The sequence below is a fragment of the Scyliorhinus canicula genome, chromosome 7, assembly GCF_902713615.1.
Source record: "Scyliorhinus canicula chromosome 7, sScyCan1.1, whole genome shotgun sequence".
NCBI lineage: Eukaryota > Metazoa > Chordata > Chondrichthyes > Carcharhiniformes > Scyliorhinidae > Scyliorhinus > Scyliorhinus canicula.
The window spans coordinates 60029075-60054324 of NC_052152.1; the positions used below are offsets into that span (position 1 = coordinate 60029075).

Below are 25250 nucleotides of genomic sequence, written 5' to 3' on the forward strand. Positions count from 1 at the left end.
CTCCCACAAGTCCTGAAAGACATGCTGTTAGGTGAATTGGACATTCTGAATTCTCTTTCGGTTTACCTGAACAGGCGCCAGAGTGTGGCAACTAGGGGATTTTCACAGTAATTTCATTTGCAGTGTTAATGTAAGCCTACTTGTGACATTAATAAAGGTTATTTTAATATTTATGTATTGCCTTTAACAAGATTAAACATCCTAAGGGGCTTCACAAGAATGTTATGAAGCAAAATATGAAACTGAGCTGATGAGGTGATATTAGGGCAGGTGATCAAAAGCTTAACTAAAGTGATTTTAAGGATATCTTAAAAGAAGGAGAACTAGAGAGGTTTCGGGAAGAAATTCCATAACTTGGGGCCTAAGCAGCTGAAGATGCAGCTACCAATGATGGAACAGTTAAAATTGGGGATGCTCAAGGGGGAAGAATTAGATTTGCTCTGAGGCTTGTGGGACTGGGGTCGAATATAGAATTATGGACGGGGCAGGCCATGGAGAGTTTTGAAAGCAAACATGAGAAATTTTAAATCAGGCCATTGTTTGATTGGGAGCTCATGTAGATCAATGAGTGTCGGGTGATAGATGAATGGGATGCTGCCAGTTTTGACACGGACAGTAGCGGATTAGCACATGCTAATCTGTGAGAAAACAGGTTCATTGTCTCTTGGTGGCATGACAAAGGCTCCTACATCTGTCCTGGTCAGCAGTTGTTCGTGCTTGGAATGTGAATTCTGTAATGGTGCAGGTAATGACAGTTACCATCATGCAGAAAAAAGCTGACATGGCCACTTAGTAAATTTTATATCCATCAGATGAAAGTGGATTACAACTGATCGATCTGCAGCATGAATCATCCTCTTGAAACTGGCAGAGAATTGGCAATACGCTTTTGTGGTGCAACGGTCGAGATAAGAATGCAAGGCAGAAAGACGAGAGACCAACAGCATATGTGGCCATAGAGAAAACCTGAACTTCTGAATTGTAACCCAAGACTGGAGCCTAATTTTGCAGCTTATTGGTGTGAAAAAATGGTGATGATCCAACTGAGGGTGACGACTGTCCTCAGTACTACTGTCTTGGCTGAAACCACCCAGGCTCTGCAAACTGCCTTGGCTGAAACTGCAGAAGCCTAAAATTGGGTTGTCGGCCTGTCCTGGCAGAAACAAAACATTGGAAGCCAAAAGAGAGAGTAATTTTCTAAATTCTTTTAAGTCTCTCAACTTCTAGGGCAGCACGGTGGCACAGTGGTTAGCATTGCTGCCTACGGCGCTGAGGACCCGGGTTCGAATCCCGGCCCTGGGTCACTGTCCGTGTGGAGTTTGCACGTTCTCCCCGTGTCTGCGTGGGTTTCACCCCCACAACCCAAAGATGTGTAGGTTAGGTGGATTGGCCACGCCTAAATTGCCCCTTAATTGGAAAAAATAATTGGCTACTCTAAAAAAAATTTTTTAAGTTTCTCAACTTCACCAAAATAATTAGAATCTGCACAATAATGAAACGTGATCCTGTGGTTATCAAATTAGCAGCCAGCAACAAGACAAAATAATTGCATTCTGATGGTTGAAAGGAGTCTAAAAATTTTTATTATAAATGTAGTGGAAAATTTTAAGAGTTAGATTGTGTTTGTTTAAAAATAATTCTGTTTGCAGACCCTGGGTGGTTTTAGCAACCACCATGTGAAATTGACACAGGAATGTGTTTATCAATCTGGGCCCATACACAGAGGATTGACTAGGAGGTCCTTGGGGAGTTTTTTTAAAATATTTTTATTCTCCATTTTCACATTTTCCATCAAAATTTACACCCCCCCCCCCCCCCCCCCCCCCACAAACAAGCAGTAAACGGTGACAAATACGAAGTCAATACCCTTAACATCAACAACGATCCCATCCTCCCACCACCCCAACCGACTTTTGCTACCTTTGCTGCCCCTAGGACCGAGCTTTAACCCCCGACAATGCCGTTCCCGAACGGGAGCCCTCCAACGCGCGGCTGCCTCCTGCCCGCCATCACCGGAAGTCAGGTCCTTGGGGAGTTAATGTGTTTTTGCAGCCTGCAGAGAATGTTTTTTTCCAGCTTGTGGAAATGAGGTCATTGCTGGATGGAGGTTGGAGAGGCAGAGAGTTTGGAAAAGTTTTGAGAGAGAGAGGAGCTGAGTTCTGATCTGCTTGACTAGGAGTCCACAATTCTTTCCAAATAGGGTAGTTAAAAAAAGAGTAATATTTTAAAGCAGAGCAGCCTTGTCTGAAGCCAAGCAAGAGGCTAGAACAACCTGTTTGAAGATGTTCAGCCAGAGTCTAAGGGTTTCAAACCGGAGCCAAATTTGTTTTATAAAGTATTAATCGATGCCCTGCTAATTTTAAGATGGATTCAGAGCTGGATGTTTCTTTTAATGGTAAATTGTATAGTTGTGTTAAGGGGTAATTAAAGCTGTTCTTCTTCGGCTGTGAAGTTAAAAGTTTAATTATGTATTTATCAATAGAGGCTTTGTTTTAGAAGTACCAAAGACCTATTTTTTTCATGGTATCATTCTTGGAACAAATCATTCTTTCTGCACAGTCTTAAAAAGAACTAAAATATTGGGGCTCCGGTCCAGTATCCTAGCCACTGCTATAGTCTGGCATCGTAAGAACATGAACGTGTTGACATTTCAGTTTCTATGGACATTCACATCCAAGATAATCTAGACAAGATTACAATATCCTGCATGTAGAATGGGATCCTTTGATAAAAGGAAATGAAACTAAAAGAAATAGTAAAGAAAGTGCCTGACTTTTTAAAAAAGATTAATCACTCATAACACTTCAATAAATAAAGAAAAATACTTTGCAACATGAAAATGTGTTCATTGTTTATGGTCAAATTAATTTTAACAAGAATAATCTTGTCATTCTAATAGTTTATGTCATCTGAGTTTATCTCTGCATGCTTTGAATACTTTTTTCCGTAAGATGATGGGACAGGCCTTAAGAATGAACTCCCTCTTGACTGAATACTGTTCTATGTACATACATACAGCAACAGACATTAAACCAGCAGGGTGAGGGTTGGGAGTAAAAAGGTATCTTTCCCTAATCGCATTTATTCTATCTCTTAACTGTCTCTTTTTTCCTAAAATGCTACCCTTTTGTGTTCACTTGAGAATGAAATGCCACCAGAATTAGTGAGGTTTGGGAGGCCTATAAACCTAGAATTCAAACTTGTAACATTGTGGTTGATGGATAAGCACCACTTGACTTAGACTTAGACTTAGAATTTACAGTGCAGAAGGAGGCCATTCGGCCCATCGAGTCTGCACCGGCTCCTGGAAAGAGCACCATACCCAAGGTTAACACCTCCACCCTATCCCCATAACCCAGTAACCCCACCCAACATTAAGGGCAATTTTGGACACTAAGGGCAATTTATCATGTCCAATCCACCTAACCTGCACATCTTTGGACTGTGGGAGGAAACCGGAGCACCCGGAGGAAACCCACGCACACACTGGAAGGATGTGCAGACTCCGCACAGACAGTAACCCAAGCCGGAATCGAACCTGGGACCCTAGAGCTGTGAAGCGATTGTGCTATCCACAATGCTACCGTGCTGCCCCACTTGGCAAAGTCCAGTGTTGCTCTGTTCACTGCTATAAATATAGCAGTCAATATGGTCGCCTTTCTTAACCCTAATTATGTTTACACTTAGTCGCCAGGTATCTCTCGATACCGCCACAAGGTTCAAACCGAATACCGATCAAAGAGCCGATACACCAGTTAGTTTGTTTAAAGTCAATACTATTAATTTACACACACAGTAATATCTACTCATGCACAAAGTACTACAAACTAAACTATCTCTAACGCTAACGCCTATACTTAACTTCGGGTGCCCACTCGGTCAGAGGAAACAGCACAGGAGAACAGCTAAGGTCGTCGTTTGGTAGCGAGCGTTGACCTTGAACTTACTTGCTTCTGGTGCAGCTGGTGGAAGAGTCTCTCCGCTTTGAGAGCCAATTCCAAGAGAGAGATTCTCTCGTGGGGGTTCCTTCTTATACCTGGAGGGGCTTTGCATGCTTTTAGGTGGGCCTTAAACTTGGCCCCAATTAATTGGGGCGCTTCTCGATCACTGGTATTGATCTTGACCAATAAATGGGTGGGTGCCCTGATGGCTGGGCGTGTCTTAGGTGGTCGTTGGCCTTGCTTTGTTTGTGCTTTCGGTTTGGGGAACTGGCGCCGGGATGTCTGCAACAGTACCAACTACCTGAGTGTTAGTCCTTTGTTCCCAGAGGTGGGCCATCAATATGCTAATCGGCCCAGAGTTTCGATTCCGTCTGGTAGCTGTCGCTCCAATATGCATGCATATGTTCAAAGTTCCATGCATGCTTTGCGAGCGTCCATTTTGTATTCTGGAAGTGGCCATCCCAGATGGCTACACAAGTTTTGTGAAAATAGATAACTATCTAACATGTTGCATTTTCTTTATTTTAGGCTCCCAAATAATGCCGACCAACATGCCCCCGCCTCGTACACTACCTCAGCGTTCATGGGCTGCATCAATACCCACCATCTTGACTCATAATGCCTTGCACATTCTCCTTTGTCCTTCACCAACGCCAGGTCTTGTCCCAGGATTGGCGGGTAGTTATCTGTGTTCCCCGCTGGAGCGATTTTTAGGATCTGTTATGATGAGACGACATCTACAGAGGATCATACAACAGGAACCGGTAGGTGAATTGATGATAATGCCCTGTGATAACAACCAATGCTGCGATTATACATCAGGCCCATCAATTTTTTTTGGGAGGGGGGGGGGGGAGAGAACAAAATGAATTCATGTTCTGGGTATTTTTGTTTCCAATTTCCGGGTTGCATCTAAACTGGAGAGGCATAAATATCCTGGCCGCTAGTGTCACACGGGAGAGTTCAAACTCGTATGGCGGGGGGTGGGCACCAGAGCAATAGGTCAGAAGGTGACAAAATTGAGGGAGAACAAGGGAATAGGGCCAGTATGACTCTGAGGAAGAGCAGACAGGAAGATGTTGCTGAAAACAGCGGGACTGGTGGCCTAAAGTGCAAATGTTTTAATGCAAGAAGTATAACGGGTAAGGCAGATGAACTTAGAGTTTGGAATTATACTTGGAACTATGACGTTGTTGCCCTTACAGAGACCTGGTTGAGAGAAGGACAGGATTGGCAGCTAAACGTTCCAGGATTCAGATGTTTCAGGCGGGATAGAGGGGGAGGTAAAAGGCGTGGAGGAGTTGCACTACTGGTTAGGGAGAGCATCAAAGTTGTACTGCGGGAGGACACCTCAGAGGGCAGTGAGGCTATATGGGTAGAGATCAGGAATAAGAAGGGTGCAGTCACAATGTTGGGGGTTGACTACAGACCTCCCAACAGCCAGCGGGAGATAGAGGAGCAGATGGGTAGACATATTTTGGAAAGGAGTGGTCCACATAGGTACCAATGACATAGGTAGGAAAAGGGATAGGGATGTAAAGCAGGAATTCAGGGTGGAAACTTAGATCTAGGACAAACGGAGTTATTATCTCTGGGTTGTTATCCGTGCCACATGCTAGCGAGACGAGGAATAGGGAGAGAGAGCAATTGAACATGTGGCTACAGGTATGGTGCAGGAGGGAGGGTTTCAGATTCCTGGATAATTGGGGCTCATTCTGGGATAGGTGGGACCTCTACAAACGGGATGGTCTACACCTGGACCAGAGGGGTACCAATATCCTGGGGGGGAAATTTGCTAATGCTCTTCGGGAGGGTTTAAACTAGTTCAGGGGATTAGGAACCAGAATTGTAGCTCCAGTATACAGGAGGTTGAGAGTAGTGAGGTCATGAGTAAGGTTTCAAAGTTGCAGGGGTGTACCGGCAGGCAGGAAGGTGGTTTAAAGTGTGTCTTCTTCAATGCCAGGAGCATCCGGAATAAGGTGGGTGAACTTGCGGCATGGGTTGGTACATGGGACTTCGATGTTGTGGCCATTTCGGAGACATGGATAGAGCAGGGACAGGAATGGTTGTTGCAGGTGCCTGGGTTTAGATATTCCAGTAAGCTCGGGGAAGGTGGTAAAAGAGGGGGAGGGGTGGCATTGTTAGTCAAGGACAGTATTACGGTGGCAGAAAGGAAGTTTGATGAGGACTCGTCTACTGAGGTAGTATGGGCTGAGGTTAGAAACAGGAAAGGAGAGGTCACCCTGTTAGGGGTTGTCTATAGGCCTCCAAGAAGTTCCCGAGATGTAGAGGAAAGGATTGCAAAGATGATTCTGGATAGGAGCGAAAGCAACAGGGTAGTTGTTATGGGGGACTTTAACTTTCCAAATATTGACTGGAAACCCTGTGGTTCGAGTACTTTAGATGAGTCCGTTTTTGTCCAATGTGTGCAGGAGGGTTTCCTGACACAGTATGTAGATAGGCCAACAAGAGGCGAAGCCATATTGGATTTGGGACTGGGTAATGAACCAGGACAGGTGTTAGATTTGGAGGTAGGTGAGCACTTTGGTGATAGTGACCACAATTCGATTACGTTTACTTTAGCGATGGAAAGGGATAGGTATATACCACAGGGCAAGAGTTATAGCTGGGGGAAAGGCAATTATGATGCGATGAGGCAAGACGTAGGATGCATGGGATGGAGAGGAAAACTGCAGGGGATGGGCACAATGGAAATGTGGAGCTTGTTCAAGGAACAGCTACTGCGTGCCCTTGATAAATATGTACCCGTCAGACAGGGAGGAAGTGGTCGAGCGAGGGAACCGTGGTTTACTAAGGCAGTTGAAACACTTGTCAAGAGGAAGAAGGAGGCTTATGTAAAGATGAGATGCGAAGGCTAGTTAGGGTGCTCGAGAGTTACAAGTTAGCTAGGAAGGACCTAAAGAGAGAGCTAAGAAGAGCCAGGAGGTGACATGAGAAATCTTTGGCAGGTAGGATCAAGGGTAGCCCTAAAGCTTTCCAGAGGTATGTCAGGAATAAAAGAATGACTAGGGTAAGAGTAGGGCCAGCCAAGGACAGTAGTGGGAAGTTGTGCGTGGAGTCCGAGGAGATAGGGGAGGTGCTAAATGAATATTTTTCGTCAGTATTCACACAGGAAAAAGACAATGTTGTCGAGGAGAATACTGAGATTCAGGCTACTAGACTAGAAGGGCTTGAGGGTCATAAGGAGGAGGTTTAGCAATTCTGGAAAGTGTTAAAATAGGTAAGTCCCCTGGGCCGGATGGGATTTATCCTAGGATTCTCTGGGAAGCTAGGGAGGAGATTGCTGAGCCTTTGGCTTTGGTCTTTAAGTCATCTTTGTCTACAGGAATAGTGCCAGAAGACTGGAGGATAGCAAATGTTGTCCCCTTGTTCAAGAAGGGGAGTAGAGACAACCACGGTAACTATAGACCAGTGAGCCTTACGTCTGTTGTGGGCAAAGTCTTGGAAAGGTTTATAAGAGATAGGATGTGTAATCATCTGGAAAGGAATAATTTGATTAGAGATAGTCAACACGGTTTGTGAAGGGTAGGTTGTGCCTCATAAACCTTATTGGGTTCTTTGAGAAGGTGACCAAACAAGTGGATAAGGGTAAAGCAGTTGATGTGGTGTATATGGATTTCAGTAAAGCGTTTGATAAGGTTCCCCATGGTAGGCTATTGCAGAAAATACGGAGGCATGGGATTCAGGGTGATTTAGCAGCTTGGATCAGAAATTGGCTAGCTGATAGAAGACAAAGAATGGTGGTTGATGGGAAATGCTCTGACTAGAGTCCAGTTACTAGTGGTGTACCACAAGGATCTGTTTTGGGGCCACTGCTGTTTGTCATTTTTATAAATGACCTGGACGAGGGCGTGGAAAGAAGCATGGGTGAGTAAATTTGCAGATGACACTAAAGTCGGTGGAGTTGTGGACAGTGCAGAAGGATGTTACAAGTTACAGAGGGACATGGATAAGCTGCAGCGTTGGGCTGAGAGCTGGCAAATGGAGTTTAATGCAGAAAAGTGTGAGGTGATTCATTTTGGAAGGAATAACAGGAAGACAGAGTACTGGGCTAATGGGAAGATTCTTGGTAGTGTGGATGAGCAGAGAGATCTTGGTGTCCATGTACATAGATCTCTGAAAGTTGCCACCCAGGTTGAGAGGGTTGTTAAGAAGGCGTACGGTGTGTTAGCTTTTATTGGTAGAGGGATTGAGGTTCGGAGCCATGAGGTCATGTTGCAGCTGTACAAAACTCTGGTGCGGGAGTATTGCGTGCAATTCTGGTCGCCGCATTATAGGAAGGATGTGGAAGCATTGGAAAGGGTGCAGAGGAGATTTACCAGAATGTTGCCTGGTATGGAGGGAAGATCTTATGAGGAAAGGCTGAGGGACTTGAGGCTGTTTTCGTTAGAGAGAATAAGGTTAAGAGGTGACTTAATTGAGGCATACAAGATGATCAGAGGATTAGATAGGGTGGACAGTGAGAGCTTTTTTCCTCGGATGGTGATGTCTAGCACGAGGGGACATAGCTTTAAATTGAGGGGAGATAGATATAGGACAGATGTCAGAGGTAGGTTCTTTACTCAGAGTAGTAAGGGCATGGAATGCCCTGCCTGCAACACTAAGGGCATTCAAATGGTCATTGGATAGACATATGGACGTTAAAGGAATAGTGTAGATGGGCTTTAGAGTGGTTTCACAGGTCGGCGCAACATCGCGGGCTGAAGGGCCTGTAGTGCGCTGTAATGTTCTATGTAACAGGGTTGTTGTGATGGGAGACTTTAACTTCCCCAATATTGACTGGGGCTCACTTAGTGCTCGGGGCTTAGACGGGGCAGAGTTTGTGAGGAGCATCCAGGAGGGCTTCTTAAAACAACATGCAGATAGTCCAGCTAGGGAAGGGGCTATACTGGACCTGTTATTGGGGAATGAGCCCTCACAGGTGGTAGAAGTTTCAGTAGGGGAGCATTTCGGGAACAGTGACCACAATTCAGTAAGTTTTAAAGTGCTGGTTGACCAGGATAAGAGAGGTCCTCGGATGAATGTGCTAAATTGGGGGAAGGCTAATTATAACAATATTAGGGAACTGAAGAACCTAGATTGGGGGTGGATGTTTGAGGGTAAATCAATATCTGACATGTGGGAGGCTTTCAAATGTCAGTTGAAAGGAATTCAGGACCGGTATGTTCCTGTGAGGAAGGATAAATATGGCAAATTTCAGGAACCTTGGATAACGAAAGATATTGTAGGCCTCGTCAAAAAGAAAAAGGAGGCATTTTTCAGGGTGAAGATGCTGGGAACAGACGAAGCCTGTGTGGAATATAAGGAAAATAGGAAAGTACTTGAGCAAGGAGTCAGGAGGGCTAAAAGGGGTCACGAAAAGTTATTGGCAAATAGGGTTAAGGAAAATCCCAAGGCTTTTTACACGTACATAAAAAGCAAGAGGGTAATCAGGGAAAGGGTTGGGCCACTGAAAGACAGGGGAGGGAATCTATGTGTGGAGCCAGAGGAAATGAACGAGGTACTAAATGAATACTTTGCATCAGTTTTCACCAAAGAGAAGGAATTGGTGGATGTTGAGTCTGGAGAAGGGTGTGTAGATAGCCTGGGTCACATTGAGATCCAAAAAGACGAGGTGTTGGGCGTCTTGAAAAATATTACGGTAGATAAGTCCCCAGGACCTGATGAGATCTATTCCAGAATACTGAAGGAGGCAAGAGAAGAAATCGCTGAGGCCTAGACAGAAATCTTTGGATCCTCACTGTGTTCAGGTGATGTCCCGGAGGACTGGAGAATAGCCAATGTTGTTCCTTTGTCTAAGAAGGGTAGCAAGGATAATCCAGGGAACTACAGGCCGGTGAGCCTTTCATCAATAGTAGGGAAATTACTGGAGCGAATTCTTCGAGACAGGATCTACTCCCATTTGGAAGCAAGTGGACGTATTAGCGAGAGGCAGCACGGTTTTGTGAGGGGGAGGTCGTGTCTCACTAACTTGATCGAGTTTTTTGAGGAGGTCACAAAGATGGTTGATGCAGTTCGGGAAGTGGATGTTGTCTATATGGACTTCAGTAAGGCCTTTGACAAGGTCCCTCATGGCAGACTGGTACAAAAGATGAAGTCACACGGGATCAGATGTGAGCTGGCAAGATGGATACAGAACTGGCTAGGTCATAGAGGCAGAGAGTAGCAATGGAAGGGTGCTTTTCTCATTGGAGGTTGTGACTAGTGGCGTTCCGCAGGGATCAGTGCTGGGACCTTTGCTGTTCGTAGTATATATAAATGATTTGGAGGAAAACGTAACTGGTCTGATTAGTAAGTTTGCGGACGACACAAAGGTTGGTGGAATTGCAGATAGCGATAAGGACAGCGATGAGGATACAGTCAGATTTAGATTGTTTGGAGACTTCGGCGGAGAGATGGCAGATGGAGTTTAATCTGGACAAATGTGAGGTAATGCATTTTGGAAGGTCTAATACAGGTAGGAAATATACAGTGAATGGTAGAATCCTCAAGAGCATTGACAGTCAGAGAGATCTAGATGTACAGGTCCACAGGTCATTGAAAGGGGTAACACAGGCGGAGAAGTTAGTCAAGAAGGCATAAGGCATTCTTGCCTTCATTGGCCGGGGCATTTGATTTAAAAAATTGGCAAGTCATGTTACAGCTGTACAGAACCTTAGTTAGGCCACACTTCGGAGTATAGTGTTCAATTCTGGTTGCCACACTACCAGAAGGATGTGGAGGCATTAGAGAGGGCGCAGAAGAGATTTACCAGGATGTTGCCTGGTATGGAGGGCATTAGCTAAGAGGAGAGGTTGAATAAACTCGGTTTGTTCTCACTGGAACGACGGAGGTTGAGGGGCGACCTGTTAGAGGTCTACAAAATTATGAGGAGCATAGACAGAGTGGATGGTCAGAAACTTTTTCCCAGGGTGGAGTGGTTAATTGCTAGGGAGCATAGGTTTAAGGTGCGAGGGGCAAGGTTTAGAGGAGATGTACGAGGCAAGTTTTATTCATACATAGAGTAGTGGGTGCCTGGAACCCACTACCGGAGAAGGTGATGGAAGCAGGGACGATAGTGACATTTAAGGGGCATCTTGACAAATACATGAATAGGATGGGAAAAGAGGGATACGGACCCCGGAAGTGTAGAAGATTTTAGTTTAGGCGGGCAGCATGGTCGGCGCAGGCTTGGAGGGCCGCAAGGCCTGTTCCTGTGCTGTACTTTTCTTCTTTTGTTCTTTGTAATTCCCATCATTTGCAAATTTTTACGCTGCGGCGGTGGTATCGTGGTATTGTCTCTGGACGAGTAAACCAGAGACCCAGATAATGCTCGGGGAACCAAGGTTCATATCCCGCCACTGCAGATCATGAAATTTGAATTTAATAAAAATATGGAATTTTTTAAAAAAGTCTAATGATGACCATGAAGCCATTGTCAATTGTCATTAAAACCCATCTGGTTCACTAATGTCCTTTCGGGAAGGAAATCTGCCATCCTTACCTGGTCTGGCCTACATGTGACTAGAGACTCACAGCAATGTGAGTGACCCTTAAATGTCCCTTCAGGGGCAATTGGGGATGGGCAATAAATGCTGGCACAACCTCAACGCCCACGTCCCATGAATGAATTTTTTTTTAAATTCCGCAGCCAAAAGTTAGAAAAGCTAGCAATTAACCACTCCACCCTGGGAAAAAGTTTCTGGGAAAAGATCCGAATTTTAAAAACAAATTTTGCTGTTTTCATACAACTAGTACACAATATAACCGTGGCAGTTTGAATCAGAACGTTCCCAGACAATGAAGTTATGATTTCTTAATCGGATCATTTAAAACAAGCTTTTAATTATATTTTCTGCCTGATTATTAGCTGCAGCTTATAAACTCCAATGAACCTGGTGTGATCATGTTTAAGACTGAAGCATTGAAGTGTCGAGTAGCATTGAACCCACAGACATATCAAACTTTGCAGTTCAAAGTAACACCTGAAACACCAGACCCATGGACACAAGAAGAACTACAAGTTTTAGAAAAGTTCTTTGAAACAAGAGTAAGTATGATAGTCATGCAATTCATCTTCTAAAATTATCTACTGCCCAACCAATGGTCTTGTTAAAGGAGAACCCTGCAGATGACAAATTGTTTATACATCTCTAAAATGTTGGCCTGGGTGGTCCTAGGTGTGGGAATCCGTGTCAGATTACCGTTCCACTCAAACATTTCTTGACTCAAAACTGCTCCACGTTTCTTCCGGGACCTTCTGAGCTGGACTTTCTCAGAAATGTGGAGCACAGCGTCCCTCAGTGTGCTTTGTTGCTGAAGAGTAAAGTTGGAGGAAGATAAAATACACCTCTTTCTATGGTACCAGCTGCCTTGTGGTAAGTGGTCCATTTAGAAAGTTAGCAAATGGGTATCTAAGATAGGCAGCTGAGGTGAATGGGTAGGGCAGGTGAGTTGGATAAGTGACAGGTGTATCTGGATGAGGCGACTACTGGGCTGAGGTGGCAGTTAGGTCAGGGGTGGGGATGTTGGTAACCGAGTGGTGGTTCGGTCGGGGGTAGTCTCGTTGGGTGAGACAGGTAGTCGATGTGAAAGATTGATTGGGAGGCTCAGTTTCTTAGTTACCTAACAGTTGAACTAATTTTTAATCTGTCTGACGTTTCCTGGGTAACTATTCAGGTAAGTACATCAAAACCATCCCAAATCTCTTGACTCTAACTCAGACATTAGTGTGGGGCCCAGGGGATCTGGGAAATTGCCAATCAGAAGTTGTAACTTTCTGAGCAATTCCCACGATCCAGAGACTGGAAGATTTGGGCCATTATATAATGCAGGGCCTAGTTAGCCTGTAGTTCAACACTTGAGTTTTTAAAAGCTGCTAGTTGCTCTTCCTTGGTGCTGCTTGCAGATGTGGTGGAGTGTGTAGTGTGCAGGCTAGTCAGTGAATTATGTACTCAAGAGTGGTATTATAATGGCCAAAGTACAACAAAATGAGTTGTACTAAGTTTCTCATGTTTTATTGTGGTGCATTTGCTGTTTGTTTCTTTCTTTACATGAGCGAAGTGGAATGATGTTTACCTGATGAGTAATTTTAAGTCGGATAAAGTAGTTTTAAATTTTAAGTAGAATTGCTGTCTCTGTTTTTCTTAAACCAACAGTCTACAGAGGAACTATTTTGCACTTAAATCCACCTACTTTGGCCAATAAGCTGTCATGGATAAAGTCACAATTGAAGCAGAACATATTGTTATTCACATCCTTTGTAGAAAATTGCAACGGATTCAAAGAAAGATCCTTAGATTAACGTTTCCCGTAAAAGTCCATCATACTTATTGTTATATATGTTCCTTGAAAAATAATTGGTATTTTTATTTATGTTTGTTAAAAAACATTGATACGTATGGAACCGAACAGAATCAAATCTAGAACCACCTATTTCTATCATTTCACAATGTTACTTATATTACACTTCTAAAGCCAAACAGTAATTCATTAATTGCTTGCCTTTTTTGTTTGGTAAGGTTGCTGGTCCCCCATTTAAAGCCAATACACTAAATGCCTTTGCTAAGCTATTGGGAGCTCCCACACACATTCTCAGGGATTGTGTGCGCATCATGAAATTGGAACTGGTAAGTGATCTGCATTACTGGGCGGGGGAATGTACCCATTAACCATTTAAACACTTACATTTTGTTGGAAAAATGTGTTCATTTTATTCTAAATTTATAAAAACCGTACAGATTATTTTAACAGGTATTGTGAACTGAAAATTAAAACTGGGTGATTATGTGTTTGTAATTTTTATCACCCTGCTCTAAATTTTATCTAAGAGTGACAATTTATTTGTATAACATTTTAACATAAACATCCCAAGGCTCTTCACAGGAGCATTATTATACAAATTATGAACTGGGACACATAGAGGCTGGTTTAGCACACTGGGCTAAATAGCTGGCTTTTAAAGCAGACCAAGGCAGGCCAGCAGCACGGTTCAATTCCTGTACCAGCCTCCCCGAATAGGCGCCGGAATGTGGCGACTAGGGGCTTTTCACAGTAACTTCATTTGAAGCCAACTTGTGACAATAAGCGATTTTCATTTCATTTTTCATAAGGAGACATTTGGTCAGATGACCAAAAGAAGTAGGTTTCAGAGTGTCTTAAAGGTGGGAATGAGGAGACAGTGAGTTGTATGTCGAGGATTTTAGAGCTTTGGGCCTTGGCAACTAAAGGTGCAGCCACCAGTATTGGAACAAAGGTCAAGAGGCTAGAATTATATGAGAGTGGAGAGCAGAAATATAGAGAGACGAGGCCGCACACTAATTTGAAAACGAGGGTGAGAATTTTCAACTCAAGACTTTGCTCGCCAGGGAACCAAGATAGGTCAGTGAGCACGTGGGGTTTAGGTAAATGGGACTTAGTATGAGTTCAGACACCAAAGCAGAATTTTGGATAATTTAAAGTTCTCAGAGAATAGCATGTGGGAGGCCACCCAGGAATGTATTAGTGTGGTCAAGTCTTTTTTTTTCATTTATGGGCTGTGGGCATGGCTGGTTAGGCCAGCATTTATTGCTCATCCTTAGGGTGCGACCCTTTTTGAACCACTGCAGTCCCTGATGTGTAGGTACACCCACATTGCTGTTAGGGAGGGAGTTCCAGGATTTTCACCCAGTGGTAGCGAAGGAATGGTGATATATTTCCAAGTCTGGGTGATGGGTGACTTGGAGGGGAACCTCCAGGTGGTGCGGTTCCAGGCACCTGCTGCACTTGTCCTTCCTGATGGTAGTAGTTGTGGGTTTGGAAGGTGCTGCCAAAGGAACCTTGGCAAGTTCATGCAGGATCTTGTGGATGTATACACTGCTGCCTGCCACTGTTCGTCGGTGATAGAGGGATTGAATGTTTATGGAAGGGGTAGCAATCAAACGGGCTGCTTTGCCCTGGATGGTGTCGAGCTTCATGAGTGTTGTTGGAGCTGCGCTCATCCAGGCCAGTGGAGTGTATTCGATTCCACTCCTGACTTTGTGTATTGTAGGTGGTGGACAGGCTTTGGGGGAGTCAAGAGGTGAGTTACTCACCATAGTTTTTCTAGCCTTTGACCTGATTTGGTAGCCACAGTATTAACATGGCTTGGCCAGTTCAATTTCTGATCAATGGTAACTCCCAATATGTCGATTGTGGAGGATTCAGCGATGGTAGTGCCATTGAATGTTGAAGGGCGATGGTTAGATCCTCTCTTGTAAGGGATGGTCATTGCCTGGCACGTGTGGTACAAATGTAACTTGCCACTTCCCCAAGCCTGGATATTGTCCAGGTCTTGCTGCATTTGGACATGGACTGCTTCATTATCTGAGGAGTCACAAATGGTGCTGAACATGCTGCAGTCATCTGCCAACACCATTTCCAACCTTATGATGGAAGGGAGGTCATTGATAAAGCAGCTGAAGATGGTTGGGCTTGGGACACTACCCTGAGGAACTTCTGCAGTGATGTCCTGGAGTTTGAGATGATTGACTTCCAACTACCACAACCATCTTCCTTTGTGCCAGGTATGACTCCAAACAGCTATGGGTTTCCCCCCTGATTCCCATTGTCTCAAATTTTGTTGGAGCTCCTTGATGTCATACTCTGTCAAATGCTGCCTTGACATCCAGGGCATTCACGCTCATCTTCCATCTGCATTCAGCTCTTTTATCCATGTTTGAACCAAGGCTCTAATGAGGTCAGGAGCTCAGTGACCTTGGCAGAACCCAAACTCGGCATCCATGAGCAGGTTAACACTGAGTAAGTGCTGACAGATGGCACTTGATGACTCCTTCCATCACTTTGCTGATAATGGAGAATAGACTGATAGGGCGATAATTGCCTGGGTTGAATTCGTACTGTTTTCTTTTTGGCTTTTTTTCATACTTGGAGCGCCCAGTTATATATTTTTTCCAATTAAGGGGCAATTTTGCGTGGCCAATCCACCTACCCTGCACATCTTCTGGGTTGTGGAGGTGAGACCCACGCAGATATGGAGAAAATGTGCAAACTCCACACGGGGAGTGATCTGGGGCCAGGATCAAACCCGGGTCCTCAGTGCCGTGAGGCAGCAGTGCTAACCACTGCCACCCTTTGATTCGTCCTGTTTCATGTGCATAGGGCACACCTGGACAATTTACCACATTGCTGGGTAGATGTCAGTGTTGTTGCGATACTGGAACAGCTTGGTTAGGGGTGTGGCAAGTTCTGGCGCACAAGTCTTCAGTACAATTGCTGCAATATTGTCAGGGCTCATAGCCTTTGCAGTATCCAGTACCTTCAGCTGTTTCTTGATATCATGTGGAGTGAATCGTATTGGTTGAAGATTGACGGGCGGGATTCTTCCATTCGGCGGCAGAGTGTCCACGCCCTCGGGAACGCTGTCGCGTTTCACGACTGTGTGAACGGGCCGCTGGGAGTATCGATTCTGGCCCCTACAGGCGCTGGAGCGGTTCACACCGCTCCAGCCTCCCATCCTGGTGTGGACAGCGCGGGCAGGACTCTGCCTTTTTAGAGCGACCATTCGGGCCAGAGAATCAGCGGCCCGGCCGCATAGAGCGGCCCACGACGGCGCCGCGCCAGTGGTGCCGATTCTCTGCTCTGCGGAGAATTGCATGCCAGCGTGGCGCGGTTGCGGAGATTCTCCAGCCCGGCACAGGGCTGGAAGAATCCTGCCCATAGATGTCTCCAACATCTATGATGCTGGAGACCTCCTGAGGAGACCGAAATGGATCATCCACTCGGCACTTCTGGCTGAAGATTGTTTTGAATGCTTCAGCCTTGTCTTTTGCACAGGTGTGCTGGGCTCCTCCATCATTGAGGATGGGGATATTTGTGGAGCCTCCTCCTCCAGGGAGTTGTTTAATTGCCCTCCACCATTCATGGCTGGATGTGGCAGGACTGCAGAGCTTAGATCTGATGCATTTGTTGTGAAATCGCTTGGCTCTATCGCTTGCTTCTTATGCTGTTTGGCACACAAGTAGTCCTTTGGTGTAGCTTCATCATTTTTATGCATGCTCTCCTGCACTCTTCTTTGAATCCGGGTTGATCCCATGACTTGGTGATAATGGTAGAGTGGGGGATATGCCGGGCCATGAGGTTGCAGATTGCACAATTCTGCTGATGGTGATGACCCACAGCGCCTCATGGATTGCTAGATCCGTTTAAAGCCACGGGCAGCACGGTGACGCAGTGGGTTAGCCCTGCTGCCTCACTGCGCCGAGGTCCCAGGTCCGATCCCGGCTCTGGGTCACTGTCCGCGTGGAGTTTGCACATTCTCCCTGTGTTTGCGTGGGTTTCACCCCCACAACCGGGGCCTCGTACAGCAGCCTCACCCAGCTAACGAACCCCTCCCTGAACCCAAACCTCCTCAACACCTCCCACAGGTACCCCCACTCCACCCTATCAAAGGCTTTCTCCGCGTCCATAGCCGCCACTATCTCCACCTCCCCCTCCACCGCCGGCATCATAATTACATTCAGGAGCCTACGAACGTTGGTATTCAACTGCCTCCCTTTCACAAAACCCGTCTGATCCTCGTGTATGACCCTCGGAACACAGTCCTCGATCCTCATGGCCAATATCTTTGCTAGTAGTTTTGCATCCACATTAAGGAGTGAAATCGGCCTGTACGACCCACACTGTAAGGGGTCCTTGTCCCGCTTCAGAATTAGAGAGATCAGCGCCCTAGACATCGTCGGGGGCAGGTCCCTTGCCTCGTTGAAAGTCCTTACCAGCAGCGGGTCCAACAGGTCCGCGTACTTCCTATAGAATTCCACCGGGAACCCATCTGGCCCCGGTGCCTTCCCCGCCTGCATACTCAGTAGTCCTTTGACCAATTCCTCCAACCCAACCGGCGCCCCCAGCCCCACGACCTGCCCCTCATCTACCCTCGGGAACCTCAGCCGGTCCAGAAAGCGACCCTTCCCCCTCCCCCCTCCTCCGATGGGGGCTCAGACCGATACAATCCCTCGTAGAAGTCCTGAAGACCCCATTAATACCCACCGAACTTCGCACCGTGCTCCTCCCTCCCTCCCTTACTCCCCTGATCTCTCTCGCTGCCTCCCGCTTCCGAAGCTGGTGTGCCAGCATCCGGCTAGCCTTCTCTCTGCACTCGTGCACCTTCCTCCACTGGACCTCCGCCTTCCTGGTGGTCAACAGGTCAAACTCGGCCTGGAGGCTGCGCTGCTCCTTAAGTAATCCCTCCTCAGGGGCCTCTGAGTACCTCCTATCCACCCTTACCATCTTCCCCACCAACCTCTGCCTCTCTCTCCTCTCCTTCCCCTCTTTGTGGGCCCTGATGGAGATCAGCTCTCCCCTGACCACCGCCTTCAGCGCCTCTCAGACCACCCCTACCTGCACCTCCCCGTTATCATTGGCCTCCAGGTATCTCTCTATACACCCCCAGACCCGCCCGCTCACCTCCTCGTCTGCCAGCAACTCCACCTCCAAGCGCCACAGCGGGCGCTGGTCCCTCTCCTCCCCCAGCTCGAGGTCCACCCAATGCGGGGCATGGTCAGAGATGGCTATCGCTGAATACTCCGTGTCCCCCACCCTCGGAATCAGCGCTCTGCTCATTACAAAAAAGTCAATCCGAGAGTAGGCCTTATGAACCTGGGAGAAGAATGGGAATTCCCTGGCCCCCGGCCTTGCAAACCTCCACGGATCCCCTCCTCCCATCTGGTCCATAAACCCCCTCAGCACCTTGGCCGCCATGTGGGAATCTCCCCTCCCCCCTCCTGTCCATCAATGGGCTCTCCCCACCCCCCGACCCCACCCCCTTCCACTCACAGTGCGGGAAAAAGCCCGCGCTTTCCAGCACCGGCCCCGCCCCTGTCCACCCTTGGTGCGGGAAAAAGCTCGTTGTTGCCACCCACCCGACCCCACCCCCTCTGGCATAGCTCCCTTTCCAGGCCCAGTCCCAATTCCCCTGACTCGGGCCCACCCCCCACGGGGCCCCATCCCCATTTCCAGCCACTGACGCCCACAGGCTTTTACCTGCCCCCCCCCATGAACCCACCCGACAGACAGAAGAAACATTGCCCAACCTAACCACAAAATCCCTCCAAAATGCAACACAACAGTCCCAACCATCCCCCCTCAGCGTCCCCTCGTCCCCGGCCCTCAATCCAAGTCCAGCTTTTCGGCCTGAATAAAGGTCCGCGCCTCCTCCGGCGTCTCAAAATAATGGTGACGGTCCCTGTTGGTGGCCCACAGTCGTGCCGGCTGCAACATGCCGAACTTCACCCCTCTCCGGTGCAGCACCGCCTTAGCCCGATTGTACCCGGCCCGCTTCTTAGCCACCTCCGCGCTCCAGTCCTGATAAATCCGGACCTCGGCGTTCTCCCACCTGTGCTCCGCTCTTTCTTGGCCCACCTTAACGCACATTCTCTGTCCGCGAACCGGTGGAACCGCACCAGCACCGCCCGCGGCGGCTCTCTGGGCTTGGGCCTCCTCGCCAGCACTCGATGGGCCCCCTCCAGCTCCAGGGGCCCCTGGAAGGTCCCCGCGCCCATCAGCGTGCTCAACATGGTGACCACGTAGGCACCCGCATCCGATCCAGCCCCTCCGGGAGACCCAGAATCCGCAGATTCTTTCTTCTCGACCGGTTCTCCATGTCCTCGAACTTCGCCTGCCATTTCTTATGGAGCACCTTGTGCGCCTCCACCTTCACCGCCAGACCCAAGATCTCGTCCTCGTTCTCCGAGACCTTTTACCGGACCTCCCGGATCGCCTCCCCTTGGGCCGTCTGGGTCTCAAGCAGCTTGTCAATTGACGTCTTCATTGGCTCCAGCAGCTCTGCCTTCAGCTCCCTGAAGCAGCGCTGGAGAAACTCCTGCTGCTCCTGTGACCACTGCGCCCACGCTGCCTGGTCTCCACCCGCCGCCATCTTGGTCTTCCTCCCTCGCACCTTTCTCTGCTCCAATTCCACTTTTTTCACCGCTCCACTCCTGGTCCAATCCATACAGTGCCGGGGGAATATTGCTGTCCCCTTCCCAAACTGGGAATTGTCGAAAAAGTACCATTGGGGGCCCTAGAAAGAGCCCAAAAGTCAGTTTCTAGCGGGAGCTGCCGCCCATGTGACTTAGCTCCGCATAGCGTCCAGGATGGCAAGCTTTTGAGTTTCCTTCTTTAACACTAAGTCAACGATTCTCAACATTGATCTGGAGGAGCTTTGTCCTTTGGAGGCCTTTTTCAGGGCATTGGACCCAACTGGGTTGCAGACAGCATTGAAGGCGGATGCTCTCACCTTTGCTTCGCTGATAGCCCAGAGGTGAGTTCTGCTGGAATGGAGATCTGCTGCCCCGACAATCACCTCAATCTGGTTGGGATGGAATTTTTACATCTGGAGAAGGACAAGTACACTGACAGGGGATCGGTCGAAGGGCTCTACCTAACGTGGCAGCATTTCATTTCCTACTTTTTAAGAATTAATCACAATCAACTGGTAGAGAGGTTAGTTCTTATTGTTGGGGAAAGGGAATTTCCATCCTGGGTGGGCTTTGGTTGAACATAGAACATACTGTGCAGAAAGAGGCCATTTGGCCCATTGAGTCTGCACCGACCCACTTAAGCCCTCACCTCCACCCTATCCCTGTAACCCAATAACCCCTCCTAACCTTTTTGGACACTAAGGGCAATTTAACATGGCCAATCCACCTAACCTGCACGTTTTGGACTGTTGGAGTTTTTCTAATATTGTATTTTGTAGCATCCATTTTTCATGTTGATATTGTGTATTTTGTTTGTTATAAATGAAAATTGTTTAATAAAAATATTTTAAAAAATAATTTTGGCTAACATAAGGACCGGGGGCAAGTTGGGTGATCATTTAGTGGGAATAGAATCGAGAGAGCAGGAGATGTTTCGTGGACATGATGAGCTTGGAGACGACATAAGGGGATATAGGAGAGAAACCAAAGAAATATGCACTTTCAGAGCTAGGGCAGGGGGAATCAAAGACCAAAGAAAAGTACAGCACAGGAACAGTCCCTTCGGCCCTCCAAGCCTGCGCCGACCACACTGCCCGTCTACACTAAAATCTTCTACACTTCCTGGGTCCGTATCCCTCAATTCTCATCCTATTCATATATTTGTCAAGATGCCCCTTAAACATCACTATCGTCCCTGCTTCCACCACCTCCTCCGGCAGCGAGTTCCAGGCACCCACTACCCTCTGTATAAAAAAAAAACTTGCCTCGTATATCTCTAAATCTTGCCCCTCGCACCTTAAACCTATGCCCCCTAGTAATTAACCCCTCTACCCTGGGAAAAAGTCTTTGACTATCCACTCTGTCTATGCCCCTCATAATTTTGTAGACCTCTATCAGGTCACCCCTCAACCTCCTTTGTTCCAGTGAGAACAAACCGAGTTTATTCAACCTCTCCTCATAGCTCATGCCCTCCATACCAGGCAACATCCTGGTAAATCTCTTCTGCACCCTCTGTAAAGCCTCCACATCCTTCTGGTAGTGTGGCGAGCAGAATTGAACAATATACTCCCAAGTGTGGCCTAACTAAGGTTCTGTTCAGCTGCAACATGACTTGCCAATTTTTATACTCAATGCCCCGGTCAATGAAGGCAAGCATGCCGTATGCCTTCTTCATTACCTTCTCTACCTGTGTTGCCCCTTTCAGTGACCTGTGGACCTGTACACCAAGATCTCTCTGACTGTCAATACTCTTGAGGGTTCTACCATTCACTGTATATTCCCTACCTGTATTAGACCGTCCAAAATGCATTACCTCACATTTGTCCGAATTAAACTCCATCTGCCATCTCGCCACCCAAGTCTCCAAACGATCTAAATCTTGCTGTATCCTCTGACAGTCCTCATCGCTATCCGCAATTTCACCAACCTTTGTGTCGTCTGCAACATGCTGAACTTCACCCCTCTCCGGTGCAGCACCAGTTACATTTTCCTCCAAATCATTTATATATATACTACGAACTGCAATGGTCCCAGCACTGATCCCTGCGGAACACCACTAGTCACAGTCCTCCAATCAAAAAGCACTCTTTCATTGCTACTCTCTGCCTCTATGACCTAGCCAGTTCTGTATCCATCTTGCCAGCTCACCTCTGATCCCGTGTGACTTCACCTTTTGTACCAGTCTGCCATGAGGGACCTTGCAAAGGGCTTACTGAAATCCAAATAGACAACATCCACTACCCTACCTGCAACAATCATCTTTGTGACCTCCTCGAAAAACTCGATCAAGTTAGTGAGACACGACCTCCCCTTCACAAAACCATGCTGCCTCTCGATAATACGACCCCTTGCTTCCAAATGGGAGTAGATCCTGCCTCGAAGAATTCTCTCCAGTAATTTCCCTACCACTGACGTAAGGCTCACCGGCCTGTAGTTCCTTGTATTATCCTTGCTACCATGCTTAAACAAAGGAACAACATTGGCTATTCTCCAGGACATCACCGGAAGACAGTGAGGGTCCAAAGATTTCTGTCAAGGCCTCAACAATTTCCTCTCTTGCCTCCTTCCGTATTCTGGGGTAGATCCATCAGGCCCTGGGGACTTATCCACCTTAATATTTTTCAAGACGCTCAACAGCAGGGCAGCATGATGGCCTAGTGGTTAGCACAACCGCCTCACGGTGCTGAGGTCCCAGGTTCGATCCCGGCTCTGGGTCACTGCCCGTGTGGAGTTTGCACATTCTCCCCGTGTCTGCGTGGGTTTCGCCCCACAGCCCAAAAATGTGCAAAGTAGGTGGATTGGCCACGCTAAATTGCCCCTTAATTGGAAAAAATAATTGGGTAATCTAAATTTGGGCAGCACGGTAGCACAGTGGTTAGCACTGTGGCTTCACAGCACCAGGGTCCTAGGTTCGATTCCCGGCTTGGGTCAGTGTCTGTGTGGAGTCTGCATGTTCTCCCCGTGTCTGCGTGGGTTTCCTCCGGGTGCTCCGGTTTCCTCCCACAGTCCAAAGACATGCAGGTCAGGTGGATTGGCCATGATAAATTGCCCTTAGTGTACAAAAGGGTTAATTGGCGATACTGGGTTGTTAAGGGGATGGGATGGAGGAGGTATGTACTTGGGTTGGATGCTCTATCCAAGGGCCGGTGCAGACTCGATGGGCTGAATGGCCTCCTTCTGTAAATGGGGCAGCACGGTAGCATGGTGGTTAGCATAAATGCTTCACAGCTCCAGGGTCCCAGGTTCGGTTCCCGGCTGGGTCACTGTCTGTGTGGAGTCTGCACGTCCTCCTCGTGTGTGCGTGGGTTTCCTCCGGGCGCTCCGGTTTCCTCCCACAGTCCAAAGATGTGCGGGTTAGGTGGATTGGCCATGCTAAATTGTCCGTAGTGTCCTTAAAAGTAAGGTTTGGGGGGGGGGGGGTTGTTGGGTTACGGGTATAGGGTGGATACGTGGGTTTGAGTAGGGTGATCATTGCTCGGCACAACATCAAGGGCCGAAGGGCCTGTTCTGTGCTGTACTGTTCTATCTATCTATCTCTTCTTTTTGGATCTCAATGTGACTCAGGCTAACTACACACCCTTCTCCAGACTCAACATTCACCAATTCCTTCTCTTTGGTGAATATTGATGCAAAGTATTCATCTTGTACCTCGCCCATTTCCTCTGGCTCCACACATAGATTCCCTCCCCTGTCCTTCAGTGGGCCAACCCTTTCCCTGGCTACCCTCTTGCTTTTTATGTACGTATAAAAAGCCTTGGGATTTTCCTTAACCCTATTTGCCAATGACTTTTCGTGACCCCTTCTAGCCCTCCTGACTTCTTGTTTAAGTTCCTTCCTACTTTCCTTATATTCCACACAGGTTTCGTCTGTTCCCAGCCTTCTAACCCTGACTAATGCCTCCTTTTTCTTTTTGACGAGGCCTACGATATCCCTCGTTATCCAAGGTTCCTGAAATTTTCCGTATTTATCCTCCTTCCGCACAGGAACATGCTGGTCCTAAATTCCTTTCAACCCCAATTTAGCACATTCACTCGAGGACCACTCTTATCCTTGTCCACCAACACTTTAAAACTTACTGAATTGTAGTCACTGTATGGAACATTAGACTAACTTTGGCCAGGTGGGAAGGAAGAGACAGATGTGGCAGAGGCAACTGATTGGATGGTCTCTATCTTAATAACAAAGAAATCCTCACAATTACTATTGGAGGGTGATAAAAGTGTTCAAGAAGACAATTTGCAGTAAAGGAAATAAGTTGGGAGTTACCTGTGCATTCCAGGATGATCCTGGAATATCGAGCAGTTTTAGCAGATTTAATCCAGCCATATCACGCAGTGATTGACTAAACCAGTTGGCCACCATATGACCACATCCCTTCAAGTCTGCTGACCTCCGATTTGAGAAAGGGGAGATTTGGCCAGGGGGTCAGGAGCAGGGTGAGAGTAAGTAATGGTTTTATTGGTAATTAAGGTGGAGAGGTGAGGGTGTGGGTGAGAACATCAGTAGCTGCAGAAATGTTTTTTGGTGAACAGAACCAATAGGCTAAACAATTGGAATTTTGCAAATGAAGGGATTTTTTTTTTTGAGCGATGAATACAGAAGGAGGCAGTTCCAAATTAATCGATCATGTTAAAAGCATTATGGTTGGCTCTTTCAAACTAAGCACATAGCATTTTTTCAATGGCATAGGATTTGTAGTAACTTGTGGTTTCACTTTTTCATCAGATATTTGACCTGTATACTTGGCTAGTACAAAATATGTAGCTCAATCTAATTCTGATTAATAGTCTCCTCAAAGCATTTTTAACTCGCCAGAGTTTGTGATTCCAGATATTAAAGTAAGCTAAATAATCTGTTTAAAATTGCTGGTATGGTTGTTAAGTTTAAACGTACAAAATTCTGGGAAACCAGTTAGTGGATTACAAATTTGATCCCTCACACTGCTTTTGATTCAGCAGAAAGTAACACTGCTGGCTTAAGGTTTATGCTATTCATGGCAGTGCATTTTTGAGATATAATAATATAATTATCTATCATCCAGATTATCTTAATGTTGTGCCTCACTGACCAATTTTTTTGTTAAGTTGTTTTCTGTTATGCTCAATTTTATTACAAAGGCAATGTGACTGCAATGTTAGTTTAAAAAAACAAGTATATTGCAAAATGATCTTGATGAAGTAATGTTCTTTGTAACTTCACTGGAAATGCTACTCTCAGAAGAAAATATTGAATACAGTATTTTGCACGTGAAACTATGTGACACAAATGTTTCCTAGACACAAGTCTATATTGATTCAAGTAGAAAAAGCATTTGGAGAACATCTCTAGATTCAAAACCAGTGTCATCTTTATTTAACAT

General features: G+C 46.7%; 1 protein-coding gene across 2 annotated transcripts in view; it reads left to right on the forward strand.

Annotated features, from left to right (window-relative positions):
- med14 (mediator complex subunit 14) overlaps positions 1-25250 on the forward strand; it is a 105109-nt gene that overhangs the window by 74067 nt on the left and 5792 nt on the right. For both annotated transcript variants that reach the window (XM_038802115.1, XM_038802116.1), the window contains 3 exons: positions 4470-4705; positions 11812-11991; positions 13463-13570. In XM_038802115.1, coding sequence (XP_038658043.1) covers positions 4470-4705; positions 11812-11991; positions 13463-13570 — 524 coding nt within the window. The remainder of the gene's footprint in view (positions 1-4469; positions 4706-11811; positions 11992-13462; positions 13571-25250) is intronic.